At 41.4% G+C, this 20,620-nt stretch overlaps 1 protein-coding gene across 2 annotated transcripts in view; it reads right to left on the reverse strand.

Moving 5' to 3' along the window:
• The window catches only part of MAMDC4 (MAM domain containing 4), a 104,171-nt gene that overhangs the window by 51,093 nt on the left and 32,458 nt on the right, over positions 1 to 20,620 (reverse strand). For both annotated transcript variants that reach the window (XM_073599952.1, XM_073599950.1), the window contains exons 10-17: positions 19,501 to 19,653; positions 15,978 to 16,056; positions 11,616 to 11,696; positions 9,790 to 9,879; positions 7,753 to 7,884; positions 5,786 to 5,916; positions 2,381 to 2,483; positions 896 to 1,003 (exon numbers count right to left, since the gene is read on the reverse strand). In XM_073599952.1, coding sequence (XP_073456053.1) covers positions 896 to 1,003; positions 2,381 to 2,483; positions 5,786 to 5,916; positions 7,753 to 7,884; positions 9,790 to 9,879; positions 11,616 to 11,696; positions 15,978 to 16,056; positions 19,501 to 19,653 — 877 coding nt within the window. The remainder of the gene's footprint in view (positions 1 to 895; positions 1,004 to 2,380; positions 2,484 to 5,785; positions 5,917 to 7,752; positions 7,885 to 9,789; positions 9,880 to 11,615; positions 11,697 to 15,977; positions 16,057 to 19,500; positions 19,654 to 20,620) is intronic.

A 20,620-nucleotide genomic window follows, 5' to 3' on the forward strand; every position in this document is an offset into this window, starting at 1 on the left:
TGGAGAAGCCTTTCTAGAAATACAATACCTGAAAAACTCACTTTGTACAAAGACCACCCAGGAGATGTCTTCTTAGACATACAAGAGTTGTAGAACTCACCCCTGCAGAGACCAGCCAGAAGTATTCCTATAAGTCAGACCTGCAGAACTCACCTCATACAGAGAACAATACTAGAAATGCAATACCCATGGAACTCACTTTGAACAGAGACCTGCCACGGGAAGTCTATCTGGAAATACAATAAAACAAGGAACTCACTTTGTACAGAGACCTGCCACGAGAAGTCTTCCTAGAAAAACAATACCCAGGGAACTCACTTTGTACAGAGACCTGCCACGAGAAGTCTACCTAGAAATACAATACCCAAGGAACTCACTTTGTACAGAGACCTGCCACGAGAAGTCTTCCTAGAAATACAATATCCAAGGAACTCGCCTTGTATGATTTTTGCCAGAAGGCTTTCTGGAAATATTATATCTGAAGATTAATTCAAGTACAAAAGCCTACCAAAAGTCTTCCTACATACAGGACCCAAGGAACTCACCCAACACAGAAAATGGCCAGAAGGAGCCTCGATAAAAAGACCTATGTACATGACCTAGGAAACTCAACCTGGGCAGTAATCAGTCAAGGACCATCTTCCTGCAAACTTTAATAAGAACCCGGCCCGATCTGATGATCTGCTAAGGGTAGTATTAATGTTGCAACAACAGAACTCTAAGGCCTCATGGACGCTGGATGTTATAAAAACGCCAGTAGTGTTAACTGTAAAATGCTGCATTATAAAAACATGAGTTTTTAGCATTTGTTGTAAAAATGCCCAGTGTGCATAAGGCTGTAAGTGACACATGAAGATAAACTTCTGCCCAAAACAAATAGCCTTGACAAACTTACCTTGCCCCGTAGTGTGGTCTGATAAGCTTCCCAGCTTCCAGTCAATCTCATCTGTCAGATCTTGGTACCAGCCACACAGACTCTCCTCAAAGTTGCAAGTTACAGGTTCTAGAAAATAATTAATGCCAGTGAACACATATTGTTTCTCTCATCAACTTTTTAATTCCACACGATTACCCATAATTTATTAGATTTGTGATGGAACAGTGACCTATACCTCCTGGCTTTAAAAGGCTCTACTGTGCTCCATATTGTGTTTATTAGTTATGGAAATGAATAGCTGACTGTAGATTAAAACGCAAGTATGCAGTTTTTTTTTGGAGTCCCACTTTACGCATACACTTCCACATCCCAACCAAGCTAAACAAAAAGATTCTAAATGTCGTAGGTACATTTATTTTCATAGAAATCTCCCTTTCTCTGTAAAATATCATATAATTTACGTCATCAATCTAAAAATATATATAGAAAAGGCTTGCTGTCACACAAAATAGTATACCATTTGCTCGTATATTTGCAGTTTGCTAACTTCACACAAAACAATTTTTATATCGATTCACGGACATTTAAGAATGATGCTCTCTTTAAAAGAATAGTGACAAAAGAAAGATACATTTGGAATATTGGAGATTAAAGGGGGGCCCAATGGATTGCCTTAATCAGCAGGGATTTCCTCTCATTTCCTGTTTTGGCTCTGGGACAGGAAGTGAATAAAGATCTTCCCAATGGGACACAGATGGCAAAAAAAAAGAAAAATCTGACAAGAGGTTATAACCCTCTTTTACTCTATCCAAAATGAAAAAAAAAATTGCCTTTAGTTCTACTTTAAGCAGATGTAGACTTTTTGTCGTTGCTGGCTATGTTGGTCTATATGATGACAATGTTATTTAGGAATGTTACATATTTATACATAGCAGATGATGACTGGAATGTGCTGTAAGTTTATAGTTTGGCTTTTTAGCAGATTTGAATACATCTGAACCATTAAACCACATTCTAGTGTTGTCAATGTGTATACTATAGTTTTTGTTAAAAGTTATGTAAAAATGTACCTATTTTTATGACTTTGTTGAGCTGCCATATTGGAGTTTTATCATTTAGGAATCTGCCAGCTTATGTAGCCTGCCATAACTGTCCTCCTCCAGAAAATACCAGTTGTCTGGCTGTTATGATGTTCAAATGACTTTAATACCTTATGAGGCGTTGACTGGATCCCAACATGCAGATTAGCAGCTCTGACTTCATTTTTTTTCAATCTGCAAGCTTGTTCCTGGTCAGTGACTTGGAATGCATTGAAGCCAGAGACAGCCAGATAACTAGCATTATCAGAGAGAGGTTAGCAATGGTGTCCCTCGTCTTTGTCTGCCTACATGTTTCTGCTAAGATCTGCAGCTGATGAAAGATATTTTCTTAAACAATGCTTCTACAAGGTACTACAATCAGCTCCATTAGCCTGAGCGGACAGATATATTTCAGTGTTCATACCGTCAGAGACATTGGCATTATGGCAACCTATAAACCGCATTTCTTGTACTAGAGCGCTCCAGTTCCCTTCTGGTTGGGGGTCCACAGATCCAGACAGCACCAGCTGAAACAACAAACAAAATTCCTTTTGCTTTCTTGCTTTCTTTAACACTTAAGAACATTTTTAGTTTCCATTGATTAATTTATTATGAGTACAGGGCAGTTTTCCCCAGTATCGTGGTTTTGCTCATTTTAGTTTTCCCTCCTCTGTCTATAATACTTTCCCCCATTAATTCACCATTTCCTGTAAGAAAAGAAAAACAAAATAGGGATATTCCGATCAGGTCCATCTGAAAAACGTACAGGCAGACCTGATCAGACACTCTACACAGCTATATGGGCAAGCAAATGTATATGCACTTGTGTCTGTTTACATTTGCCTACCTCTGAGTCTGTCTACGTCTTTAAAAAAAAAAGGAAAAATAGGGCATCCTTTTCTGTTTCTCCAGACCTAAATGTGTTGAATCAGAGGTTGCCTGATGTAAACGGACACAAGTTTTTTTTTTTACATACAGCCACACATAGAGCCATCACGAGGCCACCAGCAGATCCCCCTGAGAAAGACATGTGATCGCCCTTTGTCGTCACGCGTAGGGGAGGGGTGGGGACGATGGAGGAGACAGTCACTTGCTCTCTGAGCTAGCTGCTGATCACACAAGCCTGCAAACCATTTGGAGAGGATTTTAACATTGTATGGTTTCTATAGCCTGGTGCGCTGCAAGCACCTATAAAGTGTGAGTACCCTGATGTTTACCTACAATAAATTTCTATATTTAAACGACAATGCACTGGCCTCTTTTGTATGTTAAATTGAGGGTACCATCTTTGGATTACACCTGGGGGAGCCTGTAAATCCTGCTACTTAGCGCCCAGAGGTGGTTCAGCTGCTGTTGTGGACCAAAATTAATTGTGCGGTCACACAATTGGAGGTCAGCGTATTTCATTTATATATTTTTACCATTCATATTCTTTGTTTAAGAATTCAAGTTTCTCTAACATTCACTTGCGCATTGCCCACGGCAATTATATATATATTTTTTTCACTTGAGTGAGTGATATATCACATAGCGCTGCATTTGCTTATTTTTAATAATTTATACACAGATTATGGGAATAAGCTTAGTGGCTGTGGATTGGTTCTCCTACGTTTAAAACATTCTTTGGACAACTATTCATTGGTAGCTCACAAGACATCTATCTATATCACAAGGCCACCAGTGTCTGCTGTCAAAATGCAGACACAAACTGAATGGGCAATGACATTATAAAACTGTCCAGTTCAGCTCTGGTTCAGCTGGGGTTCTGCTCACAGATCCCTCCCTGAACGGAGTGTTTTTTTGTTTTGTATAGAATAGAGAAAGGTTTAAATTTCTGGTAGGCTTCATTCTGTTTGTGACTGGAGAGATTCTCCCTCACTTCTTGTCCAAATGATGCCCACAGAAGAAATGGTTGTGTGAGCGTCATTGGGACAGGACAGCACTGACAGCAATAAAAGTCAGAAGTTCTAACCCTTTCCCAATCTTTCAAAAATTACTTTTCTTTTTGCTTTTGCTGTCTTTTGCTCAAGTCCTACAAGGAAATGAGGGGAAATCGCCCCAATAGGGGCACAGAGGTTAAAATAAAAAAAAACAAACAGTGGTTCTAACCCTTCCCCACTCTATTCAAAATATTATTATTAGTTTTGGCTGGCAGCATTTTCTATGCCCCCGTTAAGGAGATTCACCCTCTCTATTTGTCCTGTTTACCATTATCATTGAAAGTGAAGGTAAAAGAAAATGCCAAATTTTGGGTTGTCCCCAGAAAAGTAATAGAGGGAAAATCTTCCAATGTGGACACTAGTTCTGGTGACCTGGGGATCCCCAAAGGATTTCTTTAACTTGCAGGGATTTTTTCTCTCTTGCGGTTTTAGCTATGGGACAGAAAGTAAAGTAAATCTCCCCAGTGGGACACAGATGGCAAAAAATAAACTGACAGGGGTTCTGACCCTCTCTTACGCTACTTAAAATGAAAAAAAAGGTTTGCCTATAGTTCTACTTTAAGGCGACCCTGTCTGGTCTTCAAACACATCAAAAGGTCAGTTCCCTGCAGGTGAAGATGTAGTCTACTCACCCCTGTATTGGCCCATGCCTCCTACCTCCCCTCGATTCCACTGCTACCATGTATTCAACTCTACTGGGATTGCTGAATATCTGTGTTCCAAAAAACATGCTGGTACCTTCCTCTAAACGTATTTCACTGCTGAGTCCTGTAGTGAGGTAGAGCCTGGAAGAAGGAACCAGTACATAGCAGGGGACACCTGGTAGTCCTGGAAGAGTTGAACGTTGAAGAAAATGACATATGCTGAAACACTTGAATAGAGGGCAGGTAGAAGTTAGAGGCTCCGGGAGAGGTAACCATACTACATCTTCTCTTACAGGGAACTGGATTTTTGACCTGACAGTGTCTCTTTAACAACAGATCGATGTCTATCAACCGCAACCTCTAACAACTCCTATGAACTTGCCACATGGAAGGAAACAAAATCCTCCCTGGCACCCTCCAAGGACAGGCAGATTAATTTCCTTGCTCTGTATCTCTTTAGTAATTATAGGCGATATTATTATTTGCAAATAAATCGTCCAGTCCTTTTTCTGTGTTTAAAATTCCTTTTCGTTTACCGGAGATGCAGCATGTCCTATATTTTAAAAATGCACTAAGCTACACACCACTGATGCCACCAAGGAATAAATTACATTTCTACTTTATTTTCCTGCAATAAAATGCATGCAATTTACTGCAGCAAAACAGGCAAGCGCAAATGGGCTTTAAAGTAATCTACAGCTTAAAGTGATTGTAAAGGATTGTTTTTTTTAAAGAACAGAGTGGCCCCGAACATCCTCTTCTGGGGTCCCCCGGGGGCTCTCACGGCTCCTCCCCGCATCAGATAACCCCCTAGGAGAAGCGCTCTCCTGAGGGGGTCACCTTGCAGGCGCACTCCCGAGTCCATCATTTGCATCCACAGACACGAATGCCGGACTTGGCCCCCGCCCCCCGGGTCATTGGATTTGATTGACAGCAGCAGGAGCCAATGGCTGCGCTGCTATCAATCTATCCACTCAAGAGCCGGGACACTGTGGAGAGAAGGACAGCGCATCCCGGCCGAAGAGATGAAGTGGCTCAGGTAAATAAAACAGGGGGGCTGGGGGGCCGGTGACTGCCAGGTGTTTATTCACCTTAATACATAGGATGCATTAAGGTGAAAAAACACGAAGGTTTACAACCCCTTTAACTACTGTAACTATTTCTTCCATATGCAACTGATGTCCTGTTATTCTTTGTATACAACATTATCTATATTCAGTGACAAACTCTTTATAACAACTGTACCTGGAAAGGCTGTTTCCTCTCTCCCAGAGGAATTGCAACAGTATTCCATGATGTGCTTCTCTCTCCTGTGCCATGCAACATATGAGTATGTGTTCCCAGCTTTGGATCCCACACCCGTAGATTCAGAAATCCTGGGACAGGAATCAAATCACACAGATACAAATAAAAATTCAACATTATCTCTCTGGTTCTCTTACATTACTAAAGTCACAGCAGAGATGTAACAAGATGTTGGCAAAGCTCATGGTGACCACTACAGCAGGACCTCTGCAAGTTTCTCAGTTAGTAATACAACCCTATATAGGATATTGAAGGACTTGCCATCCTCGGGATCAGAGGGGATTTATCTGGAGAAGGCCCTGCCTAAGAGTTTTTATTTACTTAGTCAGTACTGGTTCACCATTTTCACCTTCATTTGATGTCCAGATGGTACTACAGTTAGCCACACACCCTCTTCCACTATTGGGCTTGTGTGGTATGAATGCAGGATGGATCTATTAATATATACGTATAAATGTCTTGTCTTTACGCATACACAGAATATGTTAACATTGTTATAGAAAACTTAAGGTGTATTATTTTAAAAATTTGTTGTAAAATTTTTTTTTTTTTTTTAGATAGGTTAATATTATATATGAATATTTTGTATTCTTATATGAAGACAAGGCAAAGCCTCCTGTTTGCAGAGCTCAATAGCTCAAACTGTATTGGACAAAAACACACACAAGTGAATAGGTAAGCAAAGTGACCCCTCTGCCCTCCTACATACAGCTCAGTCCGAGGTTTCAAAGACAGTATGCCACATAGGAAACCACTTCTGATTTTCTCACTCACAAAGCACATAGTACTCTGGGAATCCTTTGTCAGGTATTAGGTGTTTATTTGTAAAACAAATATATATATATATATATATATACACACACACAGACAACATTACCAAAAGTATTGGGACACCTGCCTTTACACGCACATAAACTTTAATGGCATCCCAGTCTAATGCTGGCCATACACTATACGAAAATTTGGCCAAACCCATTTTCAGAAAACGAACGTTCGGCCGTGACCGCAAACGATTGTGCCATCATGTAATGACCGATAAATCGTTCGGTGGACATAAATAAATACATTTTTGTTTGTTTTTTTTTACATATACCTAGCGCAGATAGTTCGGACGGGAAACACATTAACCTTTCAATTTATCGTTCATTCGGCATAACATTTTCAACCTTGTCCTTAGTTTTGTCGGCTCAAAAACGTCTCAGCGATTATCGATTTTGTGGCCATTAACTGTCCGAAAAACGACGAATGGTCTAAATGAACGTTTTTCGGCAGATTTTTCGTATAGTGTATGGCCAGCATTAGTCTGTAGGGTTCAGTATTGAGTTGGCCCACCCTTTGCAGCTATGACAGCTTCACTCTTTTGGGAAAGCTGTCCACAAGGTTTAGGAGTGTGTCTATGGGAATGTTTGACCATTCTTCCAGAAGCGCATTTGTGAGGTCAGACACTGATTCTCTCATTTATCCCAAAGGTGTTCTATCAGGTTGAGGTCAGGACTCTGTTGCAGGCCAGTCAAGTTTCTCCACCCCAAACTCATCCGTGTCTTTATAGTATAGTATGCACTCAATACTTGGTTGGGGCTCCTTTTGCACTCTGAACAGCCAGCTTCTTTAACAATGTGTAATGAATCTACAGTATATAATATGAGTTTCATTTTTTGAACTGAATTACTGAAATAAATTAATTTTTTGATGATATTCTAATTTTATGAGATGCATATATATATATATATATATATATATATATATATATATATATATATACACACACACAAATACACAAATACACAAACACACACAGACACATAGAGGTATAAGACATCAGTTTAAACATTTATGTACTTTTATATGAAAAAACAAACAAAAACAAAATAGACCCCAAACATATATAATCCCCATGTATAAAATACCTGCAGGGCCACTGGTAAAGTAATAGGTTATATTCAGAACACAGGAAGGTTCAACGGAGCAGAGCAGGGGGCTGATAATTTCAGCATTCGTTTTTAAATTCCCCTCTGCTTTCATCACTTTAAGGCCCGGTCCTGGAAAGTATAGCAGATGATAAATAATACAATTAACATATATACAGTTTATACAGTAAGTATTATTGAACTACAGCTAGAATGTATTGTGCAGATATGAGCCTCTAGCCATGCAAAGACACAGGAGCGTCTGAGAGTATACCAAGGAAACCTGCTTTATAAGGGATGCAATGTTTGTGCTATACAGGGGGTCCCCGGGTTACAAACAAGATAGGGACTTTAGGTTTGTTCTTAAGTTGAATCTGTTTGTAAGTCGGAACAGGTACATTTTTTAAGTGTAGCTCCAGCCAAAAAATCTATTTTTAAGTTTTGTAGATAGCATAGGGAAGGGTTATCACCCCTGTAACATTTGTTTTGCTGTCTGTGCCCCTGTTCAGAAGATTTCACCTCACTTTCTGTCCCAATGACAATTGGATTTTGAAAATTTGGGGTTATTAGGGAAATAAGGATAGGTGATAAAGCATCAGTGGAGACACCTTTTTCCCATATTAACTCTTACAGGAGTGAATTTCCCTTCCTAGGGGTAGATTTCCTCTCACTTCCTGTTGTCTCCCTCCGTTTGTAAGTAGGAGTCGTTTGTAAGTCGGATGTTTGTAAGTAGGGGACCCCCTGTACCTAAATAAAATAGTTACATTTGAATTTAAAATTTAAAAAGGCACCTTAGATTGCACATACATAATAGAACTTTTGCCATATGCACAGCCCTAATTTCTCAAGCAATGTTTAAACTAGCTAATCAGCCAGCCTTAGGCCTCGTTCAGGCGGGTGGCAGCCCTTGCTGCCCTTCTGAAAAACATAACCTGCAGCGTTGATTGAGTGGGGAAAATCTGACAAGGTGGTTGTAGAGAAGTCGATTGTTAGAACGACTTCTGTACAACCACTGTGCCCATGCATAGTTAGAAATTCAGCTGGTCCCTGGTGAATTGGCCGAATTTTGATCCATGTATGGCTGGCTTTAGTCATGAAGTCTTTTGCCAAAGATGCCTCTACTGGTCCAGTACACCTAAGGTCATTGGTGATGTCTTCAGTTTTCCCTCACGCTCATGAAAAAATGCAGCAAGATCTTCAAAGGCATAGATAGACGAAGGAAGATTCTGATAAATTCTGTCTACAAACTGTGTACTGTTTCCATGGCTACAACCAAAAGAACATTTTTTTTGGCAACTTTTCTAACAACATTGTTGCTTTCCTTTAACATATATAATATCATTAGATGTAGTGTTGTTCTGTATCTTTGGTAATGCTCATTAGGGCTTGGCACCATTTTTTTTTTTGTGGCTCCATAGTGAACAGTGGCTGTGTATTCTGCATTGCACTACACTACATACTCCTCTCTCTGTGAGTTCCCTCTTACCTAGAAAACCTTGTCGTCTCAATGTATAGGTAAGGTTGGATTTGACATGCAGGCATTGTTGTATGCTATATGCTCCGCTCAGAAGACCTTGTAATCCCATTGTACAGGTAAAGTATGATGTGACCTGCAAGCACTGCACTAAACCATATGCTCCTCTTTCTGTAAAGCTGGCCTATAGACTGATCAAATGTTTTCCGGTTCAGCAGGAACCAGCCAAATTTCAATCAGTGTGTGGCCATTCTGCTCAACAGAAGAAGGACGTTTCATCAATTTCTTTCAAAGGAACATGCTGGAAAACCTTTGTTGATCAGTGGCTGCAGCTGCCGATCAGTGTATTCTGACAACAGCAAGTTCCACTGTCAGAATGCAATGTCCCGAAGGGGGGAAATCCTCCATCCAGCTCGTTTGTGTGGATACAGGAATCTGTTAGTTTTTTTCATTCAGCCCATTTGCTGAATGAAAAAAGTACCCATCTATGACCAGCTTAGGTGCCCTCTTATCTAGAAGACTTTGTCATCACATTGTATAGGTGACATGAATGCATTACATACCAACATCTCCTCCTTTAGAATCCTCCCATTTTAGCCGCCCAATGCTGACATCTGTCCAGCCTTCTATGCCTTTTTTAAAATCAAACAGTTCTGTAAGTAATAAAAAAAAATTGTAACATGTTAAAATCTTGCTCACTAAAATGTCCTAAAATTAACCTAACCTGTAAAAAGTTAGGTCCTCTTTAATCACACAGGTATTGGACATTCTGCAAAAGCATACCTGTGCTTTGTACATAGCACACCTTGCAGCACTCTGGTTTTGGGTCACATGACCTTGAGACATGGCAGGAGTGCACATTGAAAAAAAGTATTTATAATAAAAGTGAATAAAAACTGTAGTGACATCAGAGACAGTCAATGGTCATAAAGCAGCAGAGGTGTGCTCACGGAGTCAATAGTCATGATGCAGCAGAGGTGTGCTCACCGAGTCAATGGTCATGATGCAGCAGAGGTGTGCTCACTGAGTCAATGGTCATGATGCAGCAGAAGTGTGCTCACTGGGCCAATGGCCATGATGCAACAGAGGTGTGCTCACTGGGTCAGTGGTCATGATGCAGCAGAGGTGTGCTCACTGGGTCAGTGGTCATGATGCAGCAGAGATGTGCTCACTGAGTCAATGGCCATGATGCAGCAGAAGTGTGCTCACTGGGCCAATGGCCATGATGCAGCAGAGGTGTGCTCACTGGGTCAGTGGTCATGATGCAGCAGAGGTGTGCTCACTGAGTCAATGGCCATGATGCAGCAGAGGTGTGCTCACTGGGTCAGTGGTCATGATGCAGCAGAGGTGTGCTCACTGAGTCAATGGTCATGATGCAGCAGAGGTGTGCTTACTGAGTCAATGGTCATAAAGCAGCAGAGGTGTGCTCACGGAGTCAATGGTCATGATGCAGCAGAAGTGTGCTCACTGGGCCAATGGCCATGATGCAGCAGAGGTGTGCTCACTGGGTCAGTGGTCATGATGCAGCAGAGGTGTGCTCACTGAGTCAATGGTCATGATGCAGCAGAAGTGTGCTCACTGGGCCAATGGCCATGATGCAGCAGAGGTGTGCTCACTGGGTCAGTGGTCATGATGCAGCAGAGGTGTGCTCACTGAGTCAATGGCCATGATGCAGCAGAGGTGTGCTCACTGGGTCAGTGGTCATGATGCAGCAGAGGTGTGCTTACTGAGTCAATGGTCATAAAGCAGCAGAGGTGTGCTCACGGAGTCAATAGTCATGATGCAGCAGAGGAGTGCTCACTGGGTCAGTGGTCATGATGCAGCAGAGGTGTGCTCACTGGGTCAGTGGTCATGATGCAGCAGAGGTGTGCTCACTGGGTCAGTGGTCATAAAGCAACAGAGGTGTGCTCACGGAGTCAATAGTCATGATGCAGCAGAGGTGTGCTCACTGGGTCAGTGGTCATGATGCAGCAGAGGTGTGCTCACTGGGTCAGTGGTCATAATGCAGCAGAAGTTTGCTCACTGGGTCAGTGGTCATGGTGCAGCAGAGGTGTGCTCACTGAGTCCATGGTCATGATGCAGCAGAAGTGTGCTCACTGGGTCAGTGATCATAATGCAGCAGAGGTGTGCTCACTGAGTCAATGGTCATTATGCAGCAGAGGTGTGCTCACTGAGTCAATAGTCATGGTGCAGAAGAGGTGTGCTCACTGAGTCAATGGTCATAAAGCAGCAGTCAGGGGATATGATATGAGGCATATTCTACCCAGGGACTGGTGCTGCTTCTAAAGACCGGCCAATGGCAGCTTTCAGCACATAATAAGAGTCTCAGCTGTGCCAGAAAACAGTTGCAGCAGATTCACTTTGAAGCAAAGAGACAAACATTCCTCACCTACTGTGCTGCAGGATTCTCTCACATCAATCTCAGTCTTTGCAGGTAGAAATGGTGATTCAAACAGCTCGCTGAAGTTTCCTGTAGAAATTCAACATGTCATTGTACAGAGTTAGACATTAACAATAAAAACTCCCTCTGCTCTAGTAGAGGGCAAGTATGGTATATTTTCAGTGAGTACAGATTTTAAAATTATTGCAATGTTTAACCAAAAGTCATTTTTGATGTAACTTATTATTTGGTTTCATTTTTTGATTATTCTATTTAATATACACATTTTTTTAATGACAGATTGACAGATTTTAAATCAGTGTTGACACATTCATTATTAAAAAAGGTTGCATATTTTATTATTTTACATTTAAAGCCACGTTATATCCACATCTATAATGTGTATTTTGAATATGAATTAATAAAACATGTAATCTTTATTATTAATGAATGTGTCAGCATTGATTTGAATTCATCATGTTTTCTCTTATTTTACTGAAGTATGCTAGGATTAGAAGGACACAATAAACATGTACATATCACTGAGATGTAGGAGCCACAATAACTGAAATACATTCTGACATTTTAAAAGCTCCCTGGAGCCCATGGGCTGTTCTTAAATGAAACAATATACTGTTGCTGTATACTGTGACAGGATTTGTTCTTTTAAAGGATAAAAGCATCACAAAACTCAAATGAATATGTAAACCCAACATTTCATATTCCTGATTTGTGCCTGCTGTACCATGTACTTGTATGGGAAAGTATCATATTTTCTTTGTATTGCTTCCTTTGTGTGAAATACCTGGTGTTCCTGCATGTCCCTCTGCTTTTCTTTTTAAAAAAAACTGACCATACTAGACATAAGAGCACAGCGTGGTCAGTGTTGTGGTTGTACTGAGAACGCAGCCTGCTCTCCTTCAATGATCAGACTTCTGGGAAGTTCATTGTGCTGAAGTCCCCCTCCCCCCAGCTCCCTAAGCAGCTGAGGACAGAGAGAATGTGATCACTTATATAAAAGGGGGGAAAGGGTATTTATAATGTATTTTTCATATCTATACACAAATGTTTTGCATTTCATTTCTGTTTTAAACTGAATGGGTTGTTTTGCAAGGTCATGGTTTACATATACTTTAAATGAGTGCTATTACTTTGCCAGTCTGGATCCATTATATTCTTATCTTATGTCTGTTTTGCAACTCAATATTAGTTTGAATCACTGCCAGATCACTAGAGAATATGGAAGAAGCAGCTGCAGGGACCAGTCTTACAGCCTGGAGGAAGCTTATGGGAGGAGGGGATTGGGTAAACTAATTAGCTTTTTGCAGTCCTCTAGGCCTACTCTGCATTCTACCCTTGCAGTGCAGGGGTAACCCCACTGAAAAGAAGCCCAATCTTTTCCCTGGAATTCAGTTTTAAAGTTGATGACCACATTTCCAAACGGCCATTCAGGGACATATATCATATTGTATATTGTATTGTATTGTCCCGGAATGAAGGTGCCCAGGACCCAAGACAGAGATGGCAATTGCGGGGCAATCCGGGACACGTGGGCACCCTATTTAAAGTATATTTAAGGTCAAAATGTTTTTGTTTTGTTTTTTACAGTAGGGAGGGTTAAATCCACTCTCATTAAGGATATTAAAAATGATTGTAAAAAATAAAAATAAATAACAAACATATCATACTTACCTCCACTGTGCAGCTCATTTTGCACAGAGTGGCCCCGAAGCTGCTCTTCTGGGGTCCCCCGGCGGCTCTCGCAGCTCCTCCCCACATCTTATAACCCCCTTGGAGAAGCATTTCGCTGAGGGGGTTACCTTGTGGGCGCGCTTCCGAGTCCAGCATTTGGTGTCCATAGAGGCTGAATGCAGGACTCGGCCCTGCACCCCGGCGCTCGCGTCATTGGATTTGATTGACAGCAGTGGGAGCCAATGGCTGCGCTGCTATCAATCTATCCAATCAAGAGCCGAGAACTTCGGGCAGAGAGAAAGCGCATCCCCGTGGGTCAAGTTCGAGGGTTCAGGTAAGTAAAACGGGGGGGGGCTAGGGGTCAGTTCACTGACAGGTGTTTTCTCACCTTAATGAATAGGATGTATTAAGGTGAAAAAACACGAATGTTTACAACCCCTTTAATTACCTGTCCTGAAGACACCAACATTAAGAGAGAGGATACAGTGGGGCAAAAAAGTATTTAGTCAGCCACCAATTGTACAAGTTCTCCCACTTAAAAAGATGAGAGAGGCCTGTAATTGTCATCATAGGTATACCTCAACTATGAGGGACAACATGTGGAAACAAATCCAGACAATCACATCTGATGTGATTGTCTGATTTTTGAAAGAATTTATTTGCAAATTATAGTGGAAAATAAGTATTTGGTCACCTACAAACAAGCAAGATTTCTGGCTCTCACAGACCTGTATCTTCTTCTTTAGGAGGCTCCTCTGTCCTCCACTCATTACCTGTATTAATGGCACCTGCCTGTTATCAATATAAAAGACACCTGTCCACAACCTCAAACAGTCACACTCCAAACTCCACTATGGTGAAGACCAAAGAGCTGTCGAAGGACACCAGAAACATAATTGTAGACCTGCACCAGGCTAGGAAGACTGAATCTGCAATAGGCAAGCAGCTTGCTGTGAAGAAATCAACTGTGGGAGCAATAATTAGAAAATGGAAGACATACAAGACCACTGATAATCTCCCTCGATCTGGGGCTCCATGCAAGATCTCACCTCGTGGGGTCAAAATGATCACAAGAACGGTGAGCAAAAATCCCAGAACCACACAGGGGGACCTAGTGAATGACCTGCAGAGAGCTGGGACCAACGTAACAAAGTCTACCATCAGTAACACACTACTCCACCAGGGACTCAGATCCTGCAGTCCCAGACGTGTCCCCCTGCTTAAGCCAGTACATGTCCGGGCCCGTCTGAGGTTTGCTAGAGAGCATTTGGATGATCCAGAAGGATTAGGAGAACGCCATGTGGTCAGATGAAACCAAAGTAGAACTGTTTGGTAGAAACACAATTCGTCGTGTTTGGAAGAGAGAGAGAATGCTGAGTTGCAACCAAAGAACACCATACCTACTGTGAAGCATGGGGGTGGCAACATCATGCTTTAGGGCTGTTTCTCTGCAAAGGGAACAGGACGACTGATCCGTGTACATGAAAGAATGAATGGGGCCATGTATCGTGAGACTTTGAGTGCAAACTTCCTCCCATCAGCAAGGGCATTGAAGATGAAACGTGGTTGGGTCTTTCAGCATGACAATGATCCCAAACACACCGCCCGGGCAAGGAAGGAGTGGCTTTGTAAGAAGCATTTCAAGGTCCTGGAGTGGCCTAGCCAGTCTCCAGATCTCAACCCCATAGAAAACCTTTGGAGGGAGTTGAAAGTCCGTGTTGCCCAGCGACAGCCCCAAAACATCACTGCTCTAGAGGAGATCTGCATGGAGGAATGGGCCAACATACCAGCAACAGTGTGTGACAACCTTGTGAAGACTTACAGAAAATGTTTGACCTCTGTCATTGCCAACAAAGTATATAACAAAGTATTGAGATGAACTTTTGATATTGACCAAATACTTATTTTCTACCATAATTTGCAAATAAATTCTTTAAAAAAAATCAGACAATGTGATTGTCTGGATTTGTTTCCACATTTCGTCTCTCATAGTTGAGGTATACCTATGATGACAATTACAGGCCTCTCTCATCTTTTTAAGTGGGAGAACTTGCACAATTGGTGGCTGACTAAAAACTTTTTTGCCCCACTGTATCTTTCCAATGTGAAGGAAATACCTAGATAGCTGTCACGTGAATAAAGCCGGCCATAGATGGTGTGATTTTCTTTCCTGCAACCACAAAATTGCTAGATTTCCCCATCAACACAGGAAGCCATCCTGGCTGGGATAACACACAGTGATTATTGCTAGTGGCTATAGCCCCTGATACTAATCGCATGAAAAATCTGACAGGCTGGTTGTATCCAAGTTGTTTAATCGAGCAACTTGGGTACATACAACCTGCCCATACATGGTTCAGCAGGGACCAGCCGAGATTCAAATTGTCTATGGCCAGCTTTAGTGTTTCTTTTGCAAGGTTTACCCTCTATTCCTGTGGTGACAACTCAAAATTTTGGATCAATTTTTTTCCCAATGACACTGAAGATCAGAACAATTCGAGAAAGTTACTTTTCCTAACTGGGACACAGACAGCAATAAAAAACAGTGGTTCTATCCTCTCATTACAAAAAAAAGTTATATCCTTAGTTAAACTAAATGAGTATTCATCATGTAGGAGCAGAATGCTTTCTCAGTAACTCTCCTGCCATGGCGAGGGGCCCCTGTGATCTTAAACTCACCTTTGCATCCAGAAGACAGTATAAGATCATCAAGAGCCACAGTACCTTCCTTTCCTCCAGCAACACCTTCAATGATAATCTGAGAAATAGATAAGAGAGGTCAAAAAGGAGAGCTAAACTGTATTTTTCAATACGGGAATTAAAAAAAAAAAAAACCTGGACAATGTGAAAAGGTGCAGAGAGCTGAATGTACATGTACAGACAGGTGACAGGTCTATTTACACATTAAAATGGAAGTCATCAAGATTGTTAGAGTTGGCAGACTCTCCCTATGCTAATTCTATTCAAAAGACAAACTGTAATGAGAAAAAAAATTTAATTGGTCAATTGGTTTACTGTCATAAGCAACTGGGGTTGTAAACACTACAGCTGATCTTAATTGTTATTTCAAGATCAAAAGTGTTTGATTAAACAATCAGCTGCCTTTACATCTTAAGTCGAAAATCAGCCGGTTCAGCAGGGACCAGCGGACTTTCAGTCTGTGTATACTGCTCTCTTTTCATCAGAAGCCGGTCCCCCACATCAGAATATATTAATTCAAAGGGAGAGGTTGCTGCATTAATATCGCTCGTGTTGATGCAACGATCTGTAATTTTTTTTTTCTTAAAGTGTGTATCCAACTTTAATAGAAGGGGAAAGAAACTATATATCTAGAAAGGATTTTTGATTGATAGAAAGTTTTTGGAAGGAAGGGTATGGAATATAGTATACATAATTGCATGCTTGGAAGCCACCTAGGTGCATAATAAAGATCGCAAATATATGCTGGATGAGTGTCCATATTCTTGCACATACACTATATTACCAAAAGAATTGGGACACCTGCCTTTACACACACATGAACTTTAATGGAATCCCAGTCTTAGTCCATAGGGTTCAATATTGAGTTGGCCACCCTTTTCAGCTATAACAGCTTCAACTTCTCTAGGAAGGCTTCCAGAAGGTTTAAGAGTGTGTCTATGGGAATGTTTGACCATTCTTCGGGAAGCTGTGAGGTCAGGCACTGATGTGGACGAGAAGGCCTGGCTCGCAGTCTTCGCTCTAATTCATCCCAAAGGTGTTCTATCGGGTTGACGTCAGGACTCTGTGCAGGCCAGTCAAGTTCCTCCACCCCAAACTCACTCATCCGTGCCTTTATGGACCTTGCTTTGTGCACTGGTGTGCAGTCATGTTGGAACAGGAAGGGGCCATCTCCAAACGGTTCCCACAAAGTTGGGAGTCTGAAATTGTCCAAAATGTCTTGGTATTCTAACGCCTTAAAAGTTCCCTTCACTGGAACTAAGGGGCCAAGCCCAACCCCTGAAAAACAACCCCACACCATAATCCCCCTCCACCAAATGTTTTGTACCAGTGCACAAAGGCTGGAGGCTTCTGATTTGTATATTTTGCAAGTACTCTGTTGGAATTTGTCATCTGTTCTGGGATGCTGATCTCTGGAAAAGAACTCATTTGCTGCAGGAAATTTGTTTGGATTGAAGGAGTTTATGTTCTATACCTGTCGGCATACTCCTCCACAGCAATACTAATAATTACACTAAATTATTAATCCTTTATTTTTAAAGTGATTGTAAAGAACAAAAATGTCATATTTACCCGCTCTGTGCAATGATTTTGCACAGAGTAGTCCAGGTCATCCTCTTTTGGAGTCCCCCGCCAGCTCTCCTAGCTCCTTTCCCCTTCGGAGTGCCTACATAGCAAACTGCTTGCTATGGGGGCACTCAATTCTGATCCGGACTGTGCTTGTCTATTTACACGCATAGCTCAGCTTGGCCCCACCCCTCACTTCCTCCTCACAGGCTGTGATTGACAGCAGCAGAAGCCAATGGTTCAGACTGGTGCCTCCATGTTTAGGGAAGAGGGGAGAGAGCCACTGCTCTTGGGCACAGCTCTGGATCAAGATCAGGCTGAGGTAAATATAAGGGGGGAGAGCCAAACACAGAAGTTTTTTTTTTTTTACCGAAAGTGCCTTAAGGTAAAGAACTTTCTGCCTTTAGAACCACTTTAATATTTACAACACATATGTACTTGAGTAAAGAAAAGATGAACGGAAAACTCCAGCGCTCACCATACATCAACCAATCTAACAAGCAGTGGCACCAAAAAGTTTTTACCACCCTTGTAAAATTCTGTAATAATAAATTGTACGGTGCTAAGAAAAGATTCTATTTATTAGTCCTGATAATAATAAAGAATGAAAGCACATACAGTGGGGACGGAAAGTATTCAGACCCCCTTAAATTTTTCACTCTGTTATATTGCAGCCATTTGCTAAAATCATTTAAGTTCATTTTTTATCCTCATTAATGTACATACAACACCCCATATTGACAGAAAAACACAGAATTGTTGACATTTTTGCAGATTTATTAAAAAAGAAAAACAGAAATATCACATGGTCCTAAGTATTCAGACCCTTTGCTGCGACACTCATATATTTAACTCAGGTGCTGTCCATTTCTTCTGATCATCCTTGAGATGGTTCTACACCTTCATTTGAGTCCAGCTGTGTTTGATTATACTGATTGGACTTGATTAGGAAAGCCACACACCTGTCTATATAAGACCTTACAGCTCACAGTGCATGTCAGAGCAAATGAGCATCATGAGGTCAAACAAACTGCCTGAAGAGCTCAGAGACAGAATTCTGAGAGAGAGAGAAGTGAGGGGGAATCATTACACATATCTGCTTATTAACATCTTCTACTAACACATACATATGCTTATATCGTCACTCACATTTTACTCATATAAAAGTAAAAGAAGAACACAGCGATTTAATGCTCTCTGTTTTGCTGTGTTCTTCTTTTACTTTTATACTGGATCACCTTATTGATTGTGGATCTGAGGACGAGTACTGGAGCTGTTATCTGGTGATTGCTTGCCTGATGATTTATACCCAGGGCTTTTTTTCAGGGGGAACTTGGTGGAACTCAGTTCCACCACCTCTGGCTCAGATCCTTTGGTGCCTGCTCACCACAATCACTTGTAAACACAGAAGTCTGGTTTCTGTGTTTACAAGTCACAGCTCTGCACTCTGTATGTAATGCAATCCTGGTATTTAATGCCCCTTTAAGACCATCCCACTTGATGTGATTTGGAGGGTGTGTGTAGGGGGGAGTTTTGTGGGGCCGTGGTTAAGTTCCAGCACCTATTGTTTGAGAAAAAAAGCCCTGTTTATACCTCTATGTGACCTGTTTCAGGTCGAGTTCTTGAGGTGAGAGGCCATCTGTATTTGTGGTGGAAGGATCACAGTCACCGGATGTGTCATCCTTTGCTTTGTGCGTGTCACCGCACCTTATAGTTATTCAAGCTGTCTTCACACGCACCAGCTGGGACTTTTTATCAATCTTTGTATTTTATTTTATTGCATGGACATTTAGGAATTGCACAGCACTATTATATTTGTATGTTTATTTGAGGTATTTTTTGAATTAACCTTGAGTGTTTGCTAGCAGTTTATTTTATCTGTGTCCTCTTATGTCAGTGCTGAATATCTTGTTTGTATTAATACATATAAGGTTACCTGGAAACTCTGGGTGTAATTCTGAAAGTTGATCTTCTCTCTGAGCCATACAGGTCCCCTGTGTCCCTTTCTCTGTAACAGAACATTATTATCGGAGTCTCTGATCACCAGTGAACTGGAACTGGAACCATCCAAGAGGTAATAAAATACAAACTGTAGACAGAAACACAAAGCTTATAAAAAAAAAGACAAAAGAAGGCATAGTTAAAAAAAAAAAAAAAAAAAGGACCTAATTTTCCTGCGCATATGGGTGGCTAACTAAAGTGAATGTAAACTCAATTACAAAAATATCTTTGGACGTGGTGGCTGCATAGGTTTTCTTTTTTCAGACTTTACAGCAAACAGATATACTGTAGATGTTGGATTTGCTAGAAAGATTGTGCACTAGACTGAAATCTCAAACAGTGGTATCTGCTTGCTCTCCCCAGTTACCTTCTGTGAACTATAGATTACCACCCCAACTATGTTATGGAGTCACAGATAAGAGAGGTGTACTTTCAAAGGTGACAATAGTGTTTCTCTAGATACAGTACAGTAAGTGAGCATTGTCACCTTAGCACAGGAATTATGTTACTGGTAGGATCACCAGGTGAAAGTAAAATGAAGAAAGCCTGAAAGAAGAACACTGATGCAGCCACAATATCTAATGCCGCGTACACACGGTCGGACTTTTCGTCTACAAAAGTCCGACAGCCTGTCCGACAGACTTCCGACGTACCTTCGGCGGACTTGCGGCAGACTTTCTTACGAACGGACTTGCCTACACACGACCACACAAAAGTCCGACGGATTCGTACGTGATGACGTACACCGGACTAAAATAAGGAAGTTCATAGCCAGTATGGGTTTTTGTCCGTCGGACTAGCACACAGACGAGCGGATTTCGGGGTCCGTCGTACTTACGACGTAAAGATTTGAAGCATGTTTCAAATCTAAAGTCTGTCGGATTTGAGGCTAAAAAAGTCAGTTGAAAGTCCGGAGAAGCCCACACACGATCGGATTACCAGCCAGCTTTAGTCCGTCAGCGTCCGTTGGACTTTTGTAGACGAAAAGTCCGACCGTGTGTACGCGGCATAAGAACTGCTACAATTAATTATATTTTTCTTCTTGGGTTTTGATA

Source organism: Aquarana catesbeiana, linkage group LG09 (assembly GCF_042186555.1).
Source record: "Aquarana catesbeiana isolate 2022-GZ linkage group LG09, ASM4218655v1, whole genome shotgun sequence".
Taxonomy (NCBI): domain Eukaryota; kingdom Metazoa; phylum Chordata; class Amphibia; order Anura; family Ranidae; genus Aquarana; species Aquarana catesbeiana.